Raw genomic sequence first — 15948 nt, forward strand, 5'->3', positions numbered from 1 at the left:
ACCGGGGCCGGATCCTGCAGCGGGGATCCGGAGTCGCCCCTGGCGGACCCTCACCGGGGCTGGGCGAGCAGGACCGCAGCCGGGCTGTGGCCACTGGCTCCTGCAGCGGCCCCCAGAGAGGGGCGGGGGGGGCAACTGGATCCTGTACCGGGGGCAGCGCACGCCCCCCGACTCCCAGCGGCCCCAGGCGCTGAGCGGGGCCGTCCTGCAGGTGAAGCTCACCCAGGAGGTGCGGGTCCACCTCCTCGAGCAGCTCTCGGGCCTGCAGAGCAAGCAGCAGCGTGACGTCGAGCTGCTGGAGGACATCAGGTAAGGTCCCACGCGTGTCGGTGTGTCCCCGAGCTGAGACCGGCCAGCTCATCCCACGTGTGGGGCAAGGAGCCACCTTGCCAGGCACGGCTCACCTTGAGCCTGCCACGTCGAGGTCGTGGGCTCCATCATCCACCGGGGTGGCCAGATGGGGACATCCCAGTGCGGGGTGGTGGCAGGGGGCTGATGCCAGGGGTGGCCCATCGCTGCCCCCCGCGTGGGTCCTTGCCTGCCCTGCACGCCCTCTCCCCACAGGTCCTACAGCAAGCAGAGGGCTGCCATCGACAGGGAGTACGGGCAGGTATGGAGGTGCCACCCGTTTCAGGAGTGTTGGCCCGGGGAGGCACAAGCACCGAGCCCCGTCCTTCCTGCACGGGGTGTACCAGAGCAGGGCACGGCCCCACGCAGGCCGTGGGCAGTGTCAGAATTTTCTGAGCAAAGCAGCGCTTGGCTGCTCCGTGCTGGTCACAGAGGGCAGTGGCAGCTGGGCTCAGCATTTTCCTGGCTGGGGGGAGACAGACCATGGTAAGGCACCCACTGGGGTGCTTTGCTGAGCACAGCGTGGCCTGAACCTCAGGTGTTCTGGGGGCCTGGAGGGAAAACCTTGCGGGGGGAGGAAACCACTCAGCTCTGCTGTCTGCTGGGTCATCACAGGGCTCTGCTCTTAAATGGCAGAACCTGGGTTTGCTGTGTGAGACGTCCCCGCAGCATCCCTTGGGGACACCCTGCAGCAGAGATGCCCTGCCCGCAGACAGGTGCCATGCTGCCTCACTTACCCCTCTCCCCTCCTCTCCAGGCTGCAGGGGGACCATCACCCCGGGGTTGGGCTCTTGCTGTGCTTGGCTTTGCTGGGCGCTCCTCTACTCTGCCTCTGCAGCCAATGTCACTTGCTGGCATCCCCTTGCCAGCTCTCTGTCCCAAAAGCTGCAGCGAGGGGGGTCCTCTCATGGTGGTGGCTGCTCCCCAAAAAGGTTTTCCCATGGGGAACATGGTGGGGTCCCTGCCAAGCCACAGTGGGATGTGTGTGTCCCCTGATCTGAGGACACACGTGAGGTGGGCAGTCAGTGTGGGGGAGCCCAGTTTCAGCCCCAGAGCAGGACAGTGGGGTGCTGGGGTAGGGTTGGGGTGTGCTGGTGGTGACAGGTCTGTCTGCAGGCGCTGCAGAGGCTGGCGAGCCAGTTCATGAAGAGAGACTGGCAGCGGGGCCGCAGCGAGGCCGGCGACTCGAGGTGGGCTGGGGACACGAACAGGAATGGGGACAAGGGGCTGGGGCTAGCTGTGCCCATCCTTGGCCCTCCCTGCTGGGAGATGCCTAATGGTAACCAGAATTTGGCTGCAGACCTGGGTGGGATGTCCCCAAGGATGTGGTACGCGACTCTAAGGGGACAGCAGGGGCTGAGGGTGCTGATTCTCCTGTTAGGCATCCCCAAAAGCTGGCAGGGATGCAGGAGAGTACCCTGCCCTTTCTTAACGCCCCTGTCTGCAGGAGTGTGGCCGCTGTCTGGAAGGGTGTCATAGAGGGGACCGCGCACGCCGGGCAGGTCCGTGTCACCGCCTCAGAGAGCTACCGTGCCCTCGCCACGGAGGCTGCCCGGACCGCCCGCCTCTCCAAGGAGAGGATGCTCAAGAAGGTACTGGGTCGAGGACGTGTCCCCCTGCCTGGGCAATGGGGGTGACTGTCCCTGCCATGGTTGATGCTCCCTACAGGGCATAGAGCGGCTGCAGAAGGCACAAGCAGAGCTGCTGGAGACAGTGAAGGAGCTGGACAAGGCAAAGAAGCAGTTCACCCACCTCCAGAGGAGCAGTGAGGTGGCCAAGGACAAGGCGGCTGACGTGGAGGCTCGGTGAGCAGAGAGGACCATGGTGGGGTGCTGCTGTGGCCACAGAGTGGTCACACCCACCCCGCCCCAATCCATTCTCTCCAGGCTCCAGAAGAGTGACCGGAGGATATTTCACACCAAGGCTAGCCTGCAAAAACTCAGCGCCAAGGTCAGCAGTGCCGGGGAGCAGTGGGGTACCCAAGCAGAGGGGTGCAGGGGCACATGGGGCAGTGACCCCCACCCCATCACTAAGCCCGCTCTCCCCATCCCTACAGTTCTTGTCACGGGTGGCTGAGCACTCAAGGCAGCTGGTGGGGGTACAGAACGAGTATGGCTTTGCCCTGGTGTCTGCCACCTCCCACTTGGAGCATTACCGGCGGGTGGAGCTGCCCGCTGCCATGCAGGTAGGAGCTGCTCGGACCACCCCACGTCCCCTCCTCTGGGTCCTGTGAGAAGCATCTCCCTGATGCCACTGCAAGGGGTTGCAGCAGGGAGTGTCCCGCTGGTGTGGGGTCAGAGCCAGCTGCCCTGGGGGGTCAGGGATGCTCCCCAGGGGAGTGTGGGCAGTGCCGGGGGGGGGGCGTTCCCACCCGTGTTCCCCCAGGCCCTGGATGGTGACCTCTACGAGCGGCTGCGGGAGCACCTGTCAGTAGCCAGCCAGACGGAGGTGGAGACCTCCCGGGCCACGCGGGACTGGTTCCAGGGCATCGCGGAGGCGTCCACGCGGGTAACAGCACCCATCCCGGGAGCTGGCTGGGGCTGGAAGGGACGTGTGAGCTCCCCCAGCCCCATGCCGCTCCCCTGCTGCAGGTGTGCCGGGAGCAGGACCTACTCCTCTTCCTGCAGGACCACCCCGCCTTCGCCCTGGCCTCCGAACAGCGCTTCCAGCTCACCGGGGTGGAGGAGGTGGGTGGCAGAGGGGACATTATGGCAGGGAGGGGTCCACACAGTCAGCCCTTTCTCAGCCACCCTGTCCTCACACAGGTGTGCCTGCTGCCACCGGGGGATGATGGGGCCAGCCTGGAGAAGGAGGCACGGCGCTGGGCCACGCGGGTGGCTCGGGACTGCAAAAACAAGGCGCACAGTGAGGAGGTAGGTGCTGTCCTTCCCTGAAGAGTGCAGGGGGGCTCTCAGGAATGGGCTTTCCCTGCCCCTCCCAGCTCCCACCACCCCACTGACCTGTGGGTGCCCACCCAGGTGCTGCAGAGGCTGGAGTCCAGGCGGCAGCAGGTCCCAGAGGTGGAGGCAGCCACCATGGAGCGACAGATGGAAGAAGCGAGGGAAAACATCCGGAAGGCAGAGGTGGGTTCCCCAGGCAGGAAGCTCAGGGCAGCTTCAAGGTCTGTCACCCCTGGGGTGGGGGATGCAGGGATGGGGAGGTGTGTGGCTGGGGATGTGGCACTGGGGGTGCTCTGCCACCATGGCAACCACGCTGGGACGGGGAGTGATGGGCCTTGCTGGGCTGTCCCCCCACCCTGTAGCTGTCGCCTTACACCTTGACAATGTGTGTGGCCCCAGGTCAGCCGGGTGAAGGCAGAAGCACGGCTGGCGCTGCTGCGGGCAGCGGGGCTGGACGTGGACACTTGGCTGGCGGGGGCCATGGTGGGAGCAGGCGAGGCGGCACCTGCAGGGCTGGATCTGTCTGAGTTTGACGACTATGAGGACAGTGATGAGCCAGATGAGGACAATGAGCCTGGCCCTACTGCCCGCACCTACCCCTACACCTGCAGGGTGATCTTTGGATACCAGGTACAGTCATGGTTGCCTTTCCCTCTCCCTCACCCTGCCTGCTCGGGACCAGCACCCTTAGCCTCTCTGCCACTTTGTCCCCTGTAGGGCTGCCAGGCAGATGAACTGTCCATCACCCAGGGTGAGGAGCTGGAGATCATCGAGGATGGTGATGCAGAGGAGTGGGTGAAGGTGGGAGCAGTCTGAGCCCCACTGGCTCATACTCAAGGGGACACATTTCAGAGGTCCCCAGGACTATCCCTGCCCTGGGGGCTGCGACGATGAAGTGTTTTCTGCCCCTTCAGGCTCGAAACAAGGTGGGCCAAGTTGGCTATGTCCCTGAAAAGTACCTGCTGTCCCTGGGTGGTGAGCTGGGGGATGAGGCTGGCCCCCCAGGACCCTCTGCACTGCATCGCCAGCTCTCCAGCATCATGGCTGCAGAACTGGTGCTGGAGCCTGGAGGTGGGTGCTGGGGTGTCACCTCCCCTGGGGAAGGAGACAGATGAGGGGCTGGTGTCCAGGGGACACTGACCCCCTGCAGCAGCAGCACTGGTGTGTGCTGAGCCCCCATCCCATCCCATCCTCCTTGTAGCCTGGCTGGTGCGAGCCCTGTACGACTACGAGGGGCAGAGCCCTGAGGAGCTGAGCTTCCCTGAGGGGGCCATCATCCGGGTGCTGCCCCGTGCCCCTGGTGAGGTGGATGATGGCTTCTGGATGGGCGACTTCAACGGCCGCATTGGCTGCTTCCCCTCCTTGGTGGTGGAGGAGCTAACTGGGGGCCAGGGGGCAGCTGGGCAGGTCAGTACCAGGAGGGTCACCATGTCCCCTCGGCGTGAGGCAGCCCCCCATCTTCTGCCAGGACTGCTGGTGACTGCTCCCACCCATCTTGGCTCTGTCTTCTCAGGAGCTGCCATCACCATCCCCACCACCCTTCTCCCCTCCTGGCCTTGTGCCCAGGACCAGCCTGGCACCCAGCCCCTCTCCTGAAATGCCACTGGGAGGTGAGTGCCAGGGAGGCTGCAAAAGGGGCTGTGGGGACATGTGGTGAGCTTGGCTGAACTGCCAGGCCCTTCCAGGTTGCAGGCACGATGGCACAGGCAGTGGTCAGAGCTCTCCAGACCTGGCAGCCACCCGCCTCCGGCCGGTATGCCCCATCACAGCAATGCTGTGCCCCCCCAGTTATGCCACCCGTGTGCATCTGAAGCAGGGTGAGCAGCCTTGGTGTATCAGCACTGCTTCTCCTCTCCTCTCTCCACAGCTCCGTGCGCCCCCCCCACCACCTGGCAGAGCCCCTGAGCCTGACCCTGAGCTGCACTTCAGCTGACGCTGCAGGTCCCCCATCCCTCCCCGCTCCCCAGAAAGCTTCACCCAAGCAAGCTGCCATGGGCTGCTGCCCCAGCAGCAGGGGCTGATGCTGCCCCAGCAGCAGGGGCTGATGCTGCCCCATGCCCCGAGCTGGTCTCTCCAGGGGCCACATCCTGCCCAGTGCTGCTTGCAGAGTGGTCCTGCATCCCTACACAGCATAGGGCATCCTGGCAGCCCCTTTATTGGGGTGCTCAGTGCCATGGCTGGGCCCCGTCTCACCCAGCTCTTGACTGCACCTTCTGCCTGGCATCACCTGTGCAACCCCAGTGCAGCCCTGGTTCCCTGGGGGGGGGCTCAGCCCCAGGGCCCTACCTGCCCCCCAGGCATCTCCCCCCAGTCAGGAGTGGGCAAGCGGCGCGGGGGGCTGTGCCCCAATAAAGCCAGTTGACTGCCGTGGGGTTCAGTAGCTTTAATGGTTTTAGCTTGTCTATGTACAGTGCAGTTACACACCAAAGCTTGTCCTGGGCACCAGGGCTGGCCGCTGGCCTGGCCGGGGTGTGATCCTGCCCCCAGGGCCGGGCTCTGGCCCCTCCTGTGTCAGGATGGGTCTGGAAGCTCCTCTCTCTGCCAGCATCTCCCAGAGACCTGCAGGGTCCCTCACCGTTGCAGGATTTGTGCCTGTGACCACTCTGTGTGGCAGGGGTGCCCGGGGGAGCTGTGCTCTGCAGTGGATGTGCTGGGTGGGTGAAGGGGTGCTGCCACCCACCCCAAGGTGGGGGCAAAGCCGCTGCCTCCGTCCCTGCACCTCGCCACAGCCTCCTCCGATGCATCCTTCCCCAGCGCTGGGGGGCTGCGGGGGCCAGGTGGGCAGCGGGGACTGGGCTCTGTCCTGCCCCTGCCAGGCCCGAGGGTCCCCCAAGAGGGTCTCTGGGGTGGGTACGGTGGGTGGGAGTTGGGTACCTATTGCCAATGGGATGAGGTCTGGCGCCGAGTGCAGTTGTCTGTAACATCGGCGCGTCGCTCCGGCCATGCCAAGCGCGTAGCTGCCCACCCGGGGCTGGGGCCGACTGCCCCACGGTCCCCCCGCAGCAGAGCCCCTAGCCCAGCATGGGCACTAGGGGCCACGCACCTCCTGTCCACACTCCAGCGGGGAGCGGAGAGGAGCTGTGGGGAGAGGGGCAGGATGGGGTTTTTCCCCACAGCCGTGGCATTCCCTGCCAGCACAGGCCAGGCTGCCCTGGCCCAGTGTCTGCCCAAAGCTGGCACAGCTGGCAGCCAGCAGGTAAGAGGACCTGCTCACGCAGGACCCAGTGCATCGGGAACAAGCCCTCTTGGAGAAGGGGTTCACCCTCTCTCCACCACTGGGCTCCCGGTGCCTTCCCCCCCCCCGACCCTGGACATCGCCCCAGGGACTGGGGAGAAGCACTCACGTCACACCGTTGCTCCTCGGTCCTGCAACATGGCGCTGGGCTCCTGTGGGAGGGAGGAGGGATGTGGATGTCAGGGTGTGGGAGTGCTGCGAGGGAGAGGGGACAAGACGGGCTCTGCTGTCTGCAGCAGTCATGCCCAGGCTCAACCCCAGTGAGGCCCCTTCACCTGCAGTACATGTTGAGCAGTGGCTAACAACACTTGTGGTGGCCCTGGCTGGGACCTAAGGGACAAGGGATAGTCCAAGCAACACCAGGGCTCAGTGGTAAATGTCCCAGTGAGGTCCCATCACTGTTCTCCTGGGCCTCTGTGTTCGGGAGCATGCTGAAGAAACACCCCAAAGCCTGGCACAGGGTCTGAGACAAGAGCCTGCCATTACAGACGGGACAGACAAAGAGGGGAAAAATCACAGTATCCCTGGCCTTGTCTTCCATGTGAATCTTTCCCTGGAGATCAGAGGGGCCATGGGAGAAGAGGGGACCTGTTGCCGCCTCTCCAGGTCTCCAGAGAAGAGCTGCAGCCCATCCACTCTGTCTGGCGTGATGGCCTTGGGCTGCCTTTCTCCATAAAACAGTTCAAGCCTCCAGCCTGGAGGAGCCCAGACCCTTCCAGCCCAGCCACCAGAAAGCAGAAAGACACAATAAACACAGCATGTTCCTCCCTTTTGCCTTAGCCTACATGTAGCTAGACACCTTTCCCCAAGCCCACCTTGGTAGGGTGACGCCACACCAGGTGCTTTCCCCCAGTCCCCTTACATGAAAACCATCTTTCCCCAATTGCAGAACCACGTGAGTTAGTGTATGTGTTGGGTGTCTGCTACCACCACTGTGTCATTTGCTCAGTGGTAACAGCCTGGAGGCAGTGGCAGAGAGCAAATCCCCCAAATCAGAGGCCAAGCAGATGGTGTCCTTGCCAGTGCTGCCCTGGAGCACTCTAGCACCTCCAGCAAGGTGGTTGGGTAGGAAGGCTGGGAGATACCAGGGTGCTGGGAGCCCCCCAGTTGGCCCAGAGTGGGCTGTTCTCTCTGAGCATAGCCAGCACCAGCCCCTCCAGGGCAAGGAAGAACAAACAAGAAACAACCAGTTGGTTTCACTGTTCCTGAGACTTCAAGGCAAGAAAGGCTCCTGGAGACATCTGTCCCTGCCTGTACACTGCTGGCCACATTGAGCCCCAGCACTGCAGTGAAGCTACAGTTTTGGGGGGACTATCTGCAGCAGCAGAGTTCCCCAAGGTCAAGAAAAAGTGATCCCAATGGATCCCTTGCCTGAGGGGCAGCTGGCAGCAGGTCTGCAGCATTTGAAATGCAAGTCAACCAGTGACCTGCCTTTTCCCCATAGTGCAGGTACCAGCAGGGTGGGAACTGTCATGATGACTCTACATGCCCCAGACGTTAGAAAATGGGAAAATGCAATCAAAAAAGGCAAGCAGAAACAGGGTGGGCAGGACAGGGCGGGTTCCATGCTGCAGTCAGCCCAGTGCAAGTCTCAGCTCGCCTGTCCTCGCTGCACAGCTCACACCACCAACGCTTTGCGGGTTGATCTTGTCGGCAGCAGGATGTGGGGTGCTGTGCCACAACCCTTCAAACCCTCTAGCTCAGGGGACCACAGGGGGACAAGGAAGAGAAGGAACCTACCTGCTGCCCCATGTCCTCCGCTCCGGACTGTTTTCTGCTGCTGTCATCTTGTCCCAACTCCTCAACCTGTTCATGCAGACTCAGGCTCCCATGAATATCCGACACTTCATCTGCTGACCCCAGTCCAGTCTCCTCCAGGCAGATGCTGGCTCCTTCCTGCACCAGCTCTCCTGGGATACTGGGACTCGACCCTCCCAGCATCCGATGGCTCAGGAGCTTCCGCTGGCGGCTCATGCTCCCAGGAGCAGTGCCAGAATCCTGCAGCGAGCCTGCCATGCTGGACCCCTTGCCCACCCATCTGCTGTCATGAGTGCTGGAGCTGACTGGTGTGTTCCGGGCTGGAGTGGTGGAGCGGCTCTGCTCCCCACCCTTGCTGCTCTGGGCACCCTTCTGGACAGCTCCGTTCTGCAGGCCACCAGTGGGGACAGTCCCATTGCGAGCCCACTCGTGCTGGAGCCGTTCGCTGCTGCGCTCCAGCTCCTCCGTGCTTGGCTCCCGGCTGCCGTCAGGCAGGGGACCATCCTGCTGCTCGTGGAAAGTGGGTTTCTTCCCGATGTGTGTGACACGAAACCTGGAATGAGTGCAGGATGGATCAAAATCCCTTCCCTCCTCTCTCCCAGCTGTATTTCCAGCTTGCCCTCACCTCCAGCCTTGGATCTCCTTTCTCTGCGATGTAGTGGTGCTGATCTCCAACCTTTCAGACCCATTCAACACCACTGACCCCCACTCTGGCCATGCCTCCATTGACTTAACCCCATTTTCCCCTTCATTTTTTGGCAGAACAACTAGAAAGAGGATGAAAATATCAATCCAGATGTTGGCTGGTCCAGAGCCCACCAACAAGATGGGTTACGGCTCTTGGAAATGCTCCGAGATGCAACCTAGGTGAAAGGGGCTTGTACAGAAACTCAGGTGTTGATTCAGAAGGTGAAATGCAAACCAGCTAAGCCTGGTGAAGAAGGGATGGCTGTGCAGAGCTGCATGGATGTTGCACCCAGTGGCGGATTTCCATCAGGGGAACAAGAGCCAGAGTTTTGGCAAGCAGTACACGCTGAGTGTCAGGGACAGGGTTCAGCAGAGTGAGCTATATTTGGGTACAGAGATCAAAAGCCAGGAGTAGTTGTTTGGCTAAAATCAGCCAGAGCATGTTGTGTGCCATCCCATGGAGTGATGGATGGTACCTAGGTGGTTCACCAAGGTTCCACCATATGTCAGGTAACAGCTTAAATCTCCAGGATAGGCAGGAGAACAGGTGCAGAAAGTAGTCTGACACCCACAAAGGGTGTGGTTATAATCAGAGGTGATGCAATATTGCATGTGGGAAGAGGAGAAAAGTTAGGGATCTAACATAACTTTGGGATTTCTGAGGGGTAACACATAGGCAAAGCCTAGAAGTCAGAATTGCAAGTAACTTGTTTCTGACTAACACTGTGACTCCTCTTCATAAGCAATGCAAGCTACTGCTGGATCAGCAGATGGGAAATCTCTTCCGTAGTGAGCTGGAGTCCACCAGCCAAAGAACACTGATCCCACCACAGAGATCTCATGCAGCCATGACTCACTCAGCAACCACGCTCTCTGCACTCGAGTCACATGCAGAGAGGCTGCAGATGGCCCTGGCTCTGATGGGGTTCAGCTGCAAGTCAGCATCAGGGCAAAATACAATTTCAGCAGTGAAGTTCAAGCACTGCTGGTGTTGAAAGAAGAACAAGACCCAAAGGTCAAGCACATGGCAGTACAGCTATTCTGAAGGAAGAAGCTGAGAAAAAAAAGTCTGAGAAATAAGAAAAGATGCCAGATGAGATGCCAGAGATGAAGAAGAACACCACCAGAAGAGGACCAGGCAACAGTCTGTGGACAGTACACACCCCTTAGCACTGCAGTCAGAAATGCTGCTCATGATTAAAAGGGACAAGAAGAGAAATGTTTCCATTCCTGGTGAAGTACCCACAGGACTGCTCAAGTCAGGCCAAGCAGCAGCAAATGTGACCTTTCAGGTCTATCCAGATATTTGAGACAAGGCACCAGCACTGAGATTCAGGAAGACCAAACAACATCCCAGTCCCAAAGAGGGATGGGGAGGAGGCACGAGTAGCAGGATCATCTCTTGATAATGTCATTGAGCAATGTCATCCTGGAAGAGCTGGGAAGAGATTCAAAGAGCAGGCAGGGTTCAGACTGGAGGGGGCACAAGAGGTAAAGTAACCAACCTGAGGGGAAAGGCAGGAGAGTGTTGGCTATCTGCCTAGTCAGCATCACTGAGGCATTTGATTCAGTAGGACGTGACACACCTTGACTGATAGGGCTAAGGACAGGGGGTCAGACACAGATGCTTTGGTGGACAACACCACTGACAACAACTGGTTTAGGGAAAGCCCTAAGATAAATTGTAAATCATTCAGATCATATAACTCTGATTACTTCGGAAGTATAGAATAATTTAGGTGCAAAAAAGCCCTTGGGAGCTTTCCAGTCCAACCCTCTGCTTGAAAATGGGCCACCTCCCACCCTCAGTCAGGTTGCCCAGGGCCCTGTCCAGTCAGGTTTTGGAAAGCTCCGAGGATGGAGATCCCTCCACTCCTCTGGGCCCTGTCCCAGGGCTGCACCACTCTCAGGGTAAAATAGTTTTTCCTGGATTTCTCTTGTTGCAGTTTGCAGCCATTGCCTCTTCCCCTTCCCTGTGCATCTCTGAGAGGAGTCTAGCTTCATCTTCATTTAAACTCCTCCCACCTCTTTGAGGAGTTTTAGAGAGCAATTAGATGCCCCTTTGCATTTCTCCAGGCTAAACAAACACTGTTCCCTCAACAACTCACACGTCACATGCTCCAGCCCCTGATGATCTTGGTGGACCTTCACTAACCTCACTCCTTTCCACTCCTTTAGCGATGACCAGACTCAGCCAATGAGCTGTAGGTAATAGGAAAGGGGGCTGGACTCTCAACCACTCTGTCCAAGAAAAAACTAATAGCAAAATAAAAAGAAAGAAACAGACCTGAAGATTGTAACAGAGGAGGTGAGTTAAAGGAGCTTTTGTATGTAGGATGAGCCACGAGTCAAAGTACTTTGTGCAATCAAGATATTCATAGTAAATAAGACACAGCAAGGGCAGTCCCAGAAAAGTCAGCCAGAATCTGAAAAAGTAAAGGGGCCAGCTTGGAAATGAGAACCAGAATTTGGAGGTAGTTTTGTACCTCGTGGACACATAGGTCCCTTAGCAGCTGAATCTTATACCAAGGAGATTCAGGAAGTGGAAACTTTTAAAATAAAACATTGGAGAAATGTAATGACTGTCCCATGGAGAAGTCTGATGTGACACAGGATATTAACAAGGATAAAAAGAGAAAACCAAGATCTGAGGTATCGTGCCTTTGGGAAAGGAGACTATCTTCTCCAGCACTCAGAGGTAAGCAAAAGAGGCTGAGAAGAGCATGGACAAAGGACACAGAGGAGTGGATGGGGCTGGGCACCAGCCAGAGAATGAGCTAGCCATGCATACGCAACTGTGCAGAGACCTGGCTTACCAAACACCACCACCTATGACAGCTGACAGCAACAGGCAAAGAGGAAGCCAGAAGCTGTCAGTCTCCAGAAGGTGTGATCTTAGCTGGAGTTCAGCACGAGGAGGTCTGGCGTGTCTCTTCCCTTCACCAGCTCCCCATAAATCTCCCTGTTCATCTCCCTGCTGAGACTCCTTGCTGTGAAAAACCCGCACCCCCCTGGTGCCCACTCTGGCTCAACATCACCATGAAAGGACTGTCTCTCCAGACCACAACATGCAGCTTCATCAAGGCTTAGGCCCTGAACGAAGACCTGCTGCGGGGTCTGAGTATAGCAGAGCTTTGTGTCTCACCAGGTTGCTCATCCAGGGACCAGTAGCTGCTCATCACCCTGCCCCAGTCACCACTGCAGGAGAGAGCTGAGCACTGCAAAACTTTGCTAAAGGTCTTGTACATGTTAAACCTTTCTGATGGGGAATGCAGATTGTACTAAAGATTACACAGAGACCACAAGCAGCTCAGGAAGTCCCTTGAGGTGAGACCACATGGGGAGTGGAAAAGTATTTGTGGGAAATATCAGGTACACTCCTCTATTCTTATATTCCTGCCATGTCATCTAATTGCAGTTATCATTGGAGGCAACGACCTAGAGGAGCACAGCCACTCTTTCATTCTGACAGTGGTGGCTGATAACTTGCACCTGGGACATGCTGTCAACTCCTGCCCCTCCTAATGAGAACCCTAAAACCTGGGGTCACTGCCCCTGTTGGGCAGCAAGAGCCCTGGTTGCACATAGCTGGGACAGCTGGCTTTGAAAGGACGTGGATTTGGGGCTCTGCCCAGCACTGAGTCAGCGGGACAGCCCAGGCTTTAGTCACCTTCCCGGAGAAGGAGGAAAGCCACCGGTGCATCATGGCCTGCCGCATGCCACAGGCATTTCCAGGTGCAAGAGGCACCTGGGTCCTCAGAACTCCCAACTGCAGAGCTACTAACTACTGGGGCATCTACATGGGGAAGAGCAAGAGGGTACCTGGCGTAGGGCAAGTGGGGAAGGGGAAAGGAATAGGGGAACTGAGAAGACTCTCCGTGACGAGAGCAGATGGGCCATGTCTGGCAAGGTTCATTTGGGTACCTGCCCACTGAGAAGACAGTGGTCTCTCCAGGATGCATCCTGCCTTTGCCATCCTTGGACCGTCCCTGTCGATGCAGCGGGTGTCTCTTCCTCTTGCTGCAGTGGATGCAGGGGGCCTGCGTGGAGCCCAGATGCACCGTGTGGTGATGTGGTGGGCCCCCGTCCTGGCTGTTGCGGTGGGGACAAAGGCTGCAATAGAAGGACATGACAGGTCGCATTATCTGGAGGAGACTTCCCAACCCTCGTGCAGCTCACTGCAGCAAGCCCTGAGAAGCAGCAGCTCTGGAGGGGATGTTCTGTGAGCACAGGAATGAAGAAGCGCTATTGCCCCTGACCGTGGGGTGATGCACTCATCACAACCCTCAGAGGGGCAGGAGTTCTTACTGGGAAGATGCTTTATAACAAGCTGGAAAGGAGCTGGCTGCAAAGTCTCCAGACCAAGGCGATACCCAAAGGCTGCTTCTCCCTTACTGTGTAGGAGCCACAAGCTAGTACGGGCTTCCCTCACCTGGGCATTGGCATTGGGATATCCCCTTCATTGTCCCCCAGCATCTCCTTGAGGGCCTCCGCATTTGCTGAAGAAGAAAAAGGGAATGCATCAGCCAAAGCGGTCAGCATATCTCCAGGCCAGCCCTAGGAAATGCTCACCTTCATTTTGGATGATGCACCTCACAATCTTCTCCACAGTGTCCTCGTTCAGCTCCTCTTCTTCATCTGCAAAGAGAAAATGTGGCACTGAGGGCTGGGAATTGGACAGTCAGCTCACCAGTCCCTCCCCAGGAACAGCCACATCACCAGAGAGGTTGGAGAAGCCTCGTGTCTCCCATCATGCTGGGAAGCTCTTGGGGAACACCAGATCCCTCACCCTGGAAAAGAAATGGCTAAAATGTCAGCCATGTGTGCAGGGAGACAGGGGTTGTGTTGCTCCTTCAGAACTGTGGAGCACCATGAGAAATGAGCGGGGAGCAGATTTGAAACACATTGAAAGAGTAAGCTCCTCATGGGAACAGTCCAGCCCTGGAGGGCCTGACTGCAGAATGCTGTGGGTGCTAAAATTCTCCAAGGGTAAATGGGACAAGTTCATAGAAAATAAACCCACTGGGGCCTGTTAAATCCAGAAAAACCATCTCTGGCAGAGATAGCCCTGGAGCTACATTCTGTTGGAAGTTTAAAAGGGTATGCTGGGGAAACTTGGCTCAGTGTCTGCTCCGTTATGGTATTCATCCCCAGCATTCATCACAACCTGCTTCTGGTCACTGTTGGAGGCAGGAGGCTTGGCTGTCTGGACCTTCAGCCCAGTCTGTGGTGGTATATGGTCCTGTGAGCAGGTATGGTAGGCAGCTCCCTCAAAACACACAGTCGGGGGCTGCTGTTGTGCTCCTGGAAGCCCACAAATGTTTCCCTGTGCTGTGGCAACTCCAGCAAGCAAAGCCAATCCTGGAAGGTTCAGACACTGTCTCCATGTCATGTGCAGCCAAGTCACTGAAGCCAGAGCATATCCAAGAGACCTGGAAGCCCCCGCCGCATCTGCAGGGGAGCTGGGGGAGCCCTGTTTCCCTCCTGTGCACAAGAAGTGGCAGCGGGATATGCTGACTCTCCCAATTGCTGACAGTGGCACAGAGGAGCCAGAGGAGTTATGTAGCACCATTTGGCCATTTTCAGGTAAGGAAGCAGCTGGAAAAAAAGTTTCTTCTACATTTCAGCAGAGCCTCATGAAACCATCAAACAACAGATCTTGCTTGGACTGAGCTCTGGCTTGCACCCGCACTAGACACTGCACTAACTTCCCAATCCTACTACCCAAGAGCCGGTTATGGTGGCCTGAAGTGATGGGAAAAATTCCTAAATATCCCCTTCCAGTGTGGGGCAGAGATCCCAAGGAAACACCCCTGTTCTTCTGGGCACAACAGGGACTGGAAGAGGACATGACCTATAGCAGACACCATGCTGGCCCCATGCCAGACCTCCTAATACCAAAGGGGCAGATAGACAGCTCATGCCCTGGCTGGAGGATGCTTTCCTTGGAGGGGACACGGGTTATAATTCAGGCACTGGCTGTTCATCAGAATTATCTTTTGGTGATAACGCCACTTTGGGAAGGACCACCTTCCTGACACCACCAGCTTCTGCCAGCCTGCAGAGCCAGCAGATCAGAGGGCTCTCTGGGCTGTAGTCTCTGATCACTAGGGAACACTGTGCTTCTCTCACAACCCATCCCTTTTTCCCAACGCAGCAGCATGTGACAGGTAACCCTCCCACCCCCAGCCTGTATCCCAGAAGCATGTTTAAGGAGCATTGGTCTGAGCTGGGTAAAAGGAAGTACCCAAGCCCCCACTGAGCCCCCATCACCCCAGCACTCACTGGCCTGGAGCTCTGCCAACACGTCTTTGTTATCTGGGTCGAGCTCGTCCCGGAAAGTCCGGCACCGGTAACCCTTCTTTTTCAGGACATGGCAGATCAGGAAACCCACCAGTCCCATGATGAAGAAGACGAGGACGAGGAGGAAGACCATAGACAGGCTGTGCTGGGGGTCTGACTCCCCATCGTCGGTGCTGTTCTGGTCTGACATGCGGATCTAGGAGAACGAGGAAGGCAGCTCAGACACCCCAGTGCTCACGCCCCTGCAAAGCTCCCCATGCCCACCCTCCTTTTTCTCCTCTTCCTCCTGCCCACCTTGGGCAAGGGTCAGCTCCCGGGGTGGGCTGGGCTGGGCTGCCAAGGGCTCATCTCTCACCCCACAAGGTCCAGCATGGTGGGGGGGCCCCACGGAGAAGAGGGCAGGCTGGAGGTGGCTCGGCGCGGTCTCCCAAGGACACTGCCGCTCTGCACGCTCCCGGCAAGAGGCATCCCAAGGGCAGCGGTGGCGGCGGCAGCATCCCCGCAGGCCCACCCGGCCCCGGGCTGTGGTGCTCCCCTGGCCCTTGCAGGCGGCTTCCCAAGGGCACCAGTGCCCCGGCCTCTCGCAGGCTCTGTGGCGGGCGGCATCACCCCGCTCACCCTTGGGGGAGAACGAGCATCCCCCCCGCGCCGCCGCACTCCCCCCGCACCCTTCGCTACTCACGGCCGAAGGCCTCCGCCGGCAGCGGCAGCGGCGGA

The 15948-nt window shown here is 58.5% G+C and overlaps 2 protein-coding genes across 5 annotated transcripts in view; one reads left to right on the forward strand and one right to left on the reverse strand.

Annotated features, from left to right (window-relative positions):
- The window catches only part of FCHSD1 (FCH and double SH3 domains 1), a 6405-nt gene extending 776 nt beyond the window's left edge, over positions 1 to 5629 (forward strand). The window contains exons 2-19 of the mRNA XM_026858558.1: positions 107 to 309; positions 565 to 610; positions 1465 to 1538; positions 1796 to 1940; positions 2017 to 2153; positions 2235 to 2298; positions 2405 to 2533; positions 2734 to 2856; positions 2940 to 3035; positions 3114 to 3221; positions 3327 to 3431; positions 3648 to 3878; positions 3966 to 4049; positions 4163 to 4319; positions 4450 to 4655; positions 4762 to 4858; positions 4934 to 5001; positions 5116 to 5629. Of these exons, the coding sequence (XP_026714359.1) occupies positions 107 to 309; positions 565 to 610; positions 1465 to 1538; positions 1796 to 1940; positions 2017 to 2153; positions 2235 to 2298; positions 2405 to 2533; positions 2734 to 2856; positions 2940 to 3035; positions 3114 to 3221; positions 3327 to 3431; positions 3648 to 3878; positions 3966 to 4049; positions 4163 to 4319; positions 4450 to 4655; positions 4762 to 4858; positions 4934 to 5001; positions 5116 to 5181 (2139 nt within the window). The 3' untranslated portion in view covers positions 5182 to 5629. The remainder of the gene's footprint in view (positions 1 to 106; positions 310 to 564; positions 611 to 1464; positions 1539 to 1795; positions 1941 to 2016; positions 2154 to 2234; positions 2299 to 2404; positions 2534 to 2733; positions 2857 to 2939; positions 3036 to 3113; positions 3222 to 3326; positions 3432 to 3647; positions 3879 to 3965; positions 4050 to 4162; positions 4320 to 4449; positions 4656 to 4761; positions 4859 to 4933; positions 5002 to 5115) is intronic.
- RELL2 (RELT like 2) overlaps positions 5621 to 15948 on the reverse strand; it is a 13713-nt gene continuing 3385 nt past the window's right edge. For 2 of the 4 annotated variants that reach the window (XM_026858377.1, XM_026858372.1), the window contains exons 2-8: positions 15214 to 15427; positions 13501 to 13566; positions 13361 to 13427; positions 12853 to 13041; positions 8224 to 8794; positions 6593 to 6635; positions 5621 to 6326 (exon numbers count right to left, since the gene is read on the reverse strand). In XM_026858377.1, the coding sequence (XP_026714178.1) occupies positions 6594 to 6635; positions 8224 to 8794; positions 12853 to 13041; positions 13361 to 13427; positions 13501 to 13566; positions 15214 to 15421 (1143 nt within the window). In that variant the 5' untranslated portion in view covers positions 15422 to 15427 and the 3' untranslated portion in view covers positions 5621 to 6326; position 6593. Of the gene's footprint in view, positions 6327 to 6592; positions 6636 to 8223; positions 8795 to 12852; positions 13042 to 13360; positions 13428 to 13500; positions 13567 to 15213; positions 15428 to 15525; positions 15801 to 15913; positions 15939 to 15948 lie in introns of those variants that run through there. The other 2 variants (XM_026858375.1, XM_026858376.1) reach the window with 2 other exon arrangements.

The sequence above is a fragment of the Athene cunicularia genome (assembly GCF_003259725.1).
Source record: "Athene cunicularia isolate RWA chromosome 13 unlocalized genomic scaffold, athCun1 chr13_part1, whole genome shotgun sequence".
Lineage (NCBI taxonomy): Eukaryota > Metazoa > Chordata > Aves > Strigiformes > Strigidae > Athene > Athene cunicularia.